Source organism: Telmatherina bonti (assembly GCF_933228915.1).
Source record: "Telmatherina bonti genome assembly, chromosome: 18".
Taxonomy (NCBI): Eukaryota; Metazoa; Chordata; class Actinopteri; order Atheriniformes; family Telmatherinidae; genus Telmatherina; species Telmatherina bonti.
Window position 1 is genome coordinate 13,042,245 of NC_136616.1, and position 6,216 is coordinate 13,048,460.

General features: G+C 43.1%; 1 protein-coding gene across 1 annotated transcript in view; it reads right to left on the reverse strand.

Moving 5' to 3' along the window:
* tnfsf10l (TNF superfamily member 10, like) overlaps positions 1-3,862 on the reverse strand; it is a 103,339-nt gene extending 99,477 nt beyond the window's left edge. Inside the window, exon 1 of the mRNA XM_079257350.1 lies at positions 3,370-3,862. Coding sequence (XP_079113476.1) covers positions 3,370-3,597 — 228 coding nt within the window. The 5' untranslated portion in view covers positions 3,598-3,862. The remainder of the gene's footprint in view (positions 1-3,369) is intronic.
* Between the last annotated feature and the right edge of the window lie 2,354 nt (positions 3,863-6,216).

Consider the following 6,216-nt stretch of genomic DNA (forward strand, 5'->3'; position numbering starts at 1 on the left):
TGGGAGGAGACCCCGGGGAAGACCCAGGACACGCTGGAGGGATTATATCTCTCGGCTGGCATGGAAACGCCTCGAGACCCCCCCCCCCCCCCCCCCCCCCCCGCAGAGAAATGATTGATTATTGAAGCGATTATTGTTAAAGGGCGGTATGGCTATACCAACCACACTGTCTGAGTGCGCACCATGTTGCACTGTCCTGTTGGTGTTTAATCTATCGGTTAGACACCCCAGTGTCGGGACTGTCGAGAAGATGGAGCTAGCCTCTTTGTTACGGTCTTTTCTTTCCTACTTGGAAAAACAGTTGATGATTGTGTTTTTAGTGCTTTGTTGTGTTGTCGTGTTTAGTTAATATTGTCATAAAACAAATCTGGCCTTTGGGGGACAGTGAGCGAGAGAGAAAAGAAAGACAAATGAAAATTATTGCATCCGGCAAACTTATTGGTGCATTTTTTCTTATCTTGTGATTAATTGCCTTATTGCTAACTGCGACAGGCCCAGGGGTGACAAAACAAACAGGTTTAGTCATCTTTGACTTGTCTGGAAAAGATTACAAGCGCGTTGCAGTGGAGGACGGCTCACCAGCCTGTAAACCACGGCAGTAAAAGTTGCAGAGAATAGAAGAAACACAAACATATTTCAGCACCTGCAGGAGAATCACCTGCTTTGAACGGGGTTAAGCGTCATTAACGTTAATCCAACGTAACACTGAAATGACATGAGGTGGTCTTATACAACAGTCTGCGACTCGGGTCGGACCTACAGTGTGATGCAGCGTCTTCGTGTGTTTCTGAATTCTCTACTCAGGTTAGAAGGATTTTTCAGAAACATTTTTTTATGTGTAGTTTAGAGAAAGAACCCTCTCAGGTCCAGGTAGAGGTCCTGCAGCCTTTTACGTCTGAGGGAAATCCAGAGCTAATAAGTAGGATTTATTTTCTGTTTACGAAGCAGAGAGGATTTTGCTGCAATGGGACAGTTTGGGTCATTTCTGTTCGCATCAAGAGAAAGAAAGAAAACCTAAAGACCTGCACAGAGTGGGATTTTACACCGTCATAGGTGTGAAATTAATTCTCGCATAATCACCGCGAAGTCATGATTTGCTGTTTTTTCCTAGAAGATCTGTAATGGTGACATTCCTGCTGCCGAGTTTCCCAGAAGAAGACAAGCTGAATCCAAAGTGAGACACGCAGCGCTCAGAAGACGCTGCAAAAAGCCGAAAAGCTGTGTCTCCGACTCCACAGGCCTTGTTTAAGCATGTTCAATGTGAAGGTTCGTGACAGTCCAGGCTGAACAAGGAGGGCTTGTTTGCAAACTTCAGCCATGTTGCCATGTTGTTGGTTGTTTTTGCTTCCTCCTGCAACCTTTCAGAAAGTTGCATCCAAATGAGCAAAAGCTCAGCTGGAGCTGGAAGGGTGCAACAGAAAACCGTCCCAAACGCAGCAGCAGAGAAGGCAACAAGGTGTTGCAATGATCCAGATGTGAACCCGACTGAGGAGCAGCAGTGGGAACTCCGGGTTGTGCAGAAACGAGTCCTGCACGTCTCAATCACTGCGGTTACATGATGTTTTTTCATTTGGAATTAATTCGGAATCAACAGGTTTACATGAAAATAATCATTCCGAATGTAGGTTTACATGAAACACGTCCTCAGTTTATTCCTCTTTAGAGGAATTGGAATCGTGTTGGGAAGGGTTCTTATTGGACAGTGACGTATGACATATCATAAATAAACAAAGTTGGCTCCCTGCTTCTCGTCTTTTCAGTCATAACTTGTAAAAACTACATAATAAAACCAGTTTCATTGCTATTTTTATTATAAATGTGAAGTAGCAGCTCAACACCAGCATACTACTTCACTTTCTGCAGAGAAGGAGAAGAAAGATAGACCAGCGAACACGGGAGGTAAAACAACGCACGTCATCGGGACAGGACGAGGTAACGAGCATGCTCAGAACGACCGGAATGAACTTAGAGCGGAATGAAGGTTTACATGTCAGAGGAATTAAATAGTTTGGAATTAAAGTGCGAATAAACCAGACACTTACATCGGAATTAAGTTTAATTCCGAATAAAAAAATAGCATTGGGAATTAAGTGTTTACATGGTCGTTTTTCATCAGTTTAAAGCAGAATTAACTTTTATTCGGAATTAAACAGGAATTAAAACTTCCATATAAACGTAGAAAATGAAACGAAGCAACATTTGAAGGAAGCCTAAATTCCTCCGCTGTGATGTGAGACTGATAATGTCAGGCTGAAAAAGATTAAACTGCTGCAAATGTGACTTAATGAGCTGAATAATGAACAGAAAGTCAGTTTTTACCCACTGCTTCTGCTTCATGGCTCAATGTCTGTTAAATGAATAAAGATACTATATTTTACTATACTATACTTACTATACTTTCTTTTTCAGATGATGGAGCTGAGAAGGCCTGTCAGAACGCCTGCTGAGCTTATCACTCCTACTTTCTGTCTGCAGGCAGTCTGCAGGAACACCCCGCAGGGGGCTTCAGGAGTAACTTTGTCCTGCTGGGACTCAGTGAATCTCACATCTGACTCCAGCAAAGGCAAAAGGCAAAGCTGTTAGGACTTCCAGAGCAAGCATCAGACATGACCTGTAAAAATCCTGCTGCAACCTTGACCTGCATATAAATATCTGAACGAAAACATTTTTTTTCTTTTTTTTAAATTCCCAAAGTGGGTATAATTAGTCCAGCTGAGAGCCACACACGCACTGCGGACATATGAACCAAAGATGTTTCATCCAAACGTAAACAGAATGCATTTAACCCCAGAAGGACAGTCCAGCTTGGGTAATAACCTGCATATGTCACTTGTGCACATCTGGATCGTACTGCGCCGCAGCCTCTGCAACGTGCTCCGTTTTACGCACACAGTTTGGCTCCTCTTGTTAAAGAAACGCGGCTGGGAGGACAAGTTAACAAGTTCTCCTCGTGATTTCCTTCTCTTCCTTTTCTTTTTGTTATTTTTGACAAGTCCAGTCAGGCAAAAACGCGTCTTCCTAGCGCCTGCAGCCAAACCGCTGAGAGGGAACGTTTCCAAACCTCCTCCCAGTAATAAAACACACTCCACAAGACTTCAGTCACACTTTTGTGACTTGCTTCATTAAAAGGGATACTTTAGAGGGATTTGCTTAAACGGGAAGTCTTATATTGCGCACAATTTGGCGAATTTGTGGTTGTTTCTGTGGCGCAATAGCAGAATCAGAGACAAACTATAATAATGACGCGTTTGATAAGTTCTGAACTAAAGTACTTCTATTCTCTTTTATTCTGCATCTCTCTGTGCATCACAAGTCCCTCAAACAAACACGCGCGCTACTTGAATAAAAGTAATGGGAAGCAGCTCCTACCTGGGATATGGACATGTTCAGGTAGACAAAGAGGCCAGTGGTGGAAGCAATCTGCAGCACCACCACCACAATCACCACCATCGCCAGCCACATCTTGGAGGGCGCTTCCTTGCGCCCCGACCTGCTGGGACCCCCAGCTGGAACCATCATGTAGGCGGTGGACTCGCTGCTCACCGATCTGAAATAATCCTGGTGCTGCTGCGGCTGCTGTGCGCTCGGAGTGGCCATGGCATTCCCGGCGCATGAGTAGAGGATTTAAAAAAAAATAGGGGGGCTGGGAAACAAGCAGAAAAACAACAACAACAACGCCCGCAGATTTGAACAACTGAACTAAACAAGATTTAAAAAAAAAAAAAAGAAGTTAGATTTCCATGCGTCTGTCTGCGAGGTGAGCTTTCACATGCGGCAGGAGAGGCGAGGCGAAAGGGGGGAGGAGAGGAGGAGACCAGCCGAAAAGGTTTTAAAGTTCGGATGCGTCCATGTCTGCTCAGAGCTCAGCTGCTGTGTGAAGTGGGACTGGAGGAGGCAGCTGGACTGGTGGGCTGGAAACCGGGAGAGCGCAGCAGAAGAGGGGGCAGGCTTAACCTCTTCATCACCCTGGAGCTGTGTGGAGGAATGCGCCTTCACGTGCGCGCGCATACACACGCTTCGCCTCTGTTTTCAGCGCGGGACGCTCATGCCACACACTGCCAGAGCAGATAAACAACAAGAGAATAAAGTTTTTATTGAAGTTGGAGCTAAAGTTTCCATATTTACAGTCAGGAAACAGGCGAGTGTCTCGTTTTTTTTTTTTTGTTTTTTTTTTATCACGTCCAGGAACATTCATCAAACACGTCTGGAGATCTGTCAGATTCCAGATTAATCTGTGTTTTCAGGTGCTTTTTAAAGTTTTTCTTTCTTTTTTTTTTTTTTTTTTTACTTAAGCATGAAGTGTTTCTTGTCTTTATGTTGGAGTCATGTGCGCCTCGCTGCGCCTCAGACTGGTCCGGCAGAGGGCGCTGTCTCCCGGCATCATTTTCCCGCCACTTTCACTCGTTTGCCTCCAGAAAAAACTCCGTCTATGACGCGTTAAAGAGATTTTTTTTTTTTAAAAAAGGGAGCCAAGATGAGACAAAAGTTTGTAGGGTGGCAAAAAAAGGATATTATTAATAAGAGACGGGTGATTAACCAGTGTGAAATGCAGGTATTTATAGGGAGTCTGGAAACCTTTAAATAATGGCTTCCATCCCTTCTGCAGTGTGAAGAACAAGATGCAAACTTTAAGAAAGAACTGACTGGTATTACAAAGACACCGTCCTTCCTGGCAGAGTAAAGAGGCATTAAATGTTCTCATAATGCAGAATAAACAGCAAAAAAGCAGCACTTGTTCATGTTGCTGGAATCTACCGACTGAAGAGGGATTCTGTTTTTATGGCAGTAAAGGTTTAGTTTCAAACCCCATTGCTCTTATTCCTGTTATTTCTCGTCACCATCTGTTATTAATTCAGAAAACACACATTTGTATTTTATTGAATTTTCCTCTTTAGAGCAACTTCAAGTGCTTCGCAGAAAACTTCGCAACTAAAATATTTCAACTAAAACAACAATAATTTTTTTTTAAAATGTGATAGTTAAAACAAATAATTATAATAATGATAAGCAAAAAAGCAGGTGTTTATCTTGGTTCCTGTCTGAGTAAAGTTGATGAGCAACCAATAAGAACTGGGGTGGACACTGCAAGGTAATGGAAACATTCCTCAGAGATTTGCTCCATGTTGACATGAAGCATCACACAGTTGCTGCACATCATGATGAGAATTCCCGTTCCACCACATCCCACCAGATCCCAGCTCTACTGAACTGGGATCTGTTTACTGGAGGCCGTTGGAGTGCAGTGAACTCATCGTCATGGTGGAGATGATGTGAGCTTGGTGACATGATGGGTTATTCTGCTTGAAGTGTCTGTCAGAAGAGGCTACTCTGGGATCATAATGGGATGGACATGGTCAGTAACAATACTTAGGTGGTGGGTAAATGATGTCATGTTGGGGGTCCAAAATGGGACAAGAAAAAAAATCCTCTACCAGCATAATGTCACCAGCAGGCTGAAGTGTTGCAAGGCAGGATGGATTCATGCTTTCATGTTGCTTCAGCCATCTGAATGTTGCAGCTGAACTGGAGACTCATTACACCAACAACATTTTTCCATCTTTTATTGTCCAGTTCTGGTGTGTGTGTGTGTGTGTGTGAATTTCCTGTTCTTACTGACAGAAGTGGTGCTTGGGGTGGTCTTCTGCTGCTGTAGATCATCAGTCCACACCAGGTGGTTACGTGGGTTACTGTTACCTTTCTGTATCCAGTCAGTTCATCCTTGTCTGACATCAACATGACATTTTTGTCCAGATAATTGCGGCTCACTGAATATTTCCTCTTTTTCAGACTATTGGGACCATTCACTGAGACGGTTGTGTATCAATCTCAGGAGATAAATATTTGTTCTTCATTTCATTTCTATTTTATTTAACTTAACGCATTATTATTTTGCCTTTATTATTTTGTTGCATGTTTGCTCTGCAATATGTGTATATTTTAAAAAATAATGACAAATTTAGGATTAAATAAAGTAAACACAAAATAAAACCTGCAACCACATCAATACTTTCTCACTTTTTAACACCACCCGTCAGGCCACATGTCGAGGAAACAGTTTATATCAGCAGTGTCCAGCTTTGGTCCTCAAGGGCCACTGTCCTACAGGTTTCCCATGTATCCCTGCTCCAACACACCTGACTCAAACTAATCAGTCATTGTGCAGAACTTCATTGGCTGTTGGATATATTTAATAGAAGCCAAGTGTGTTGGAGCAGG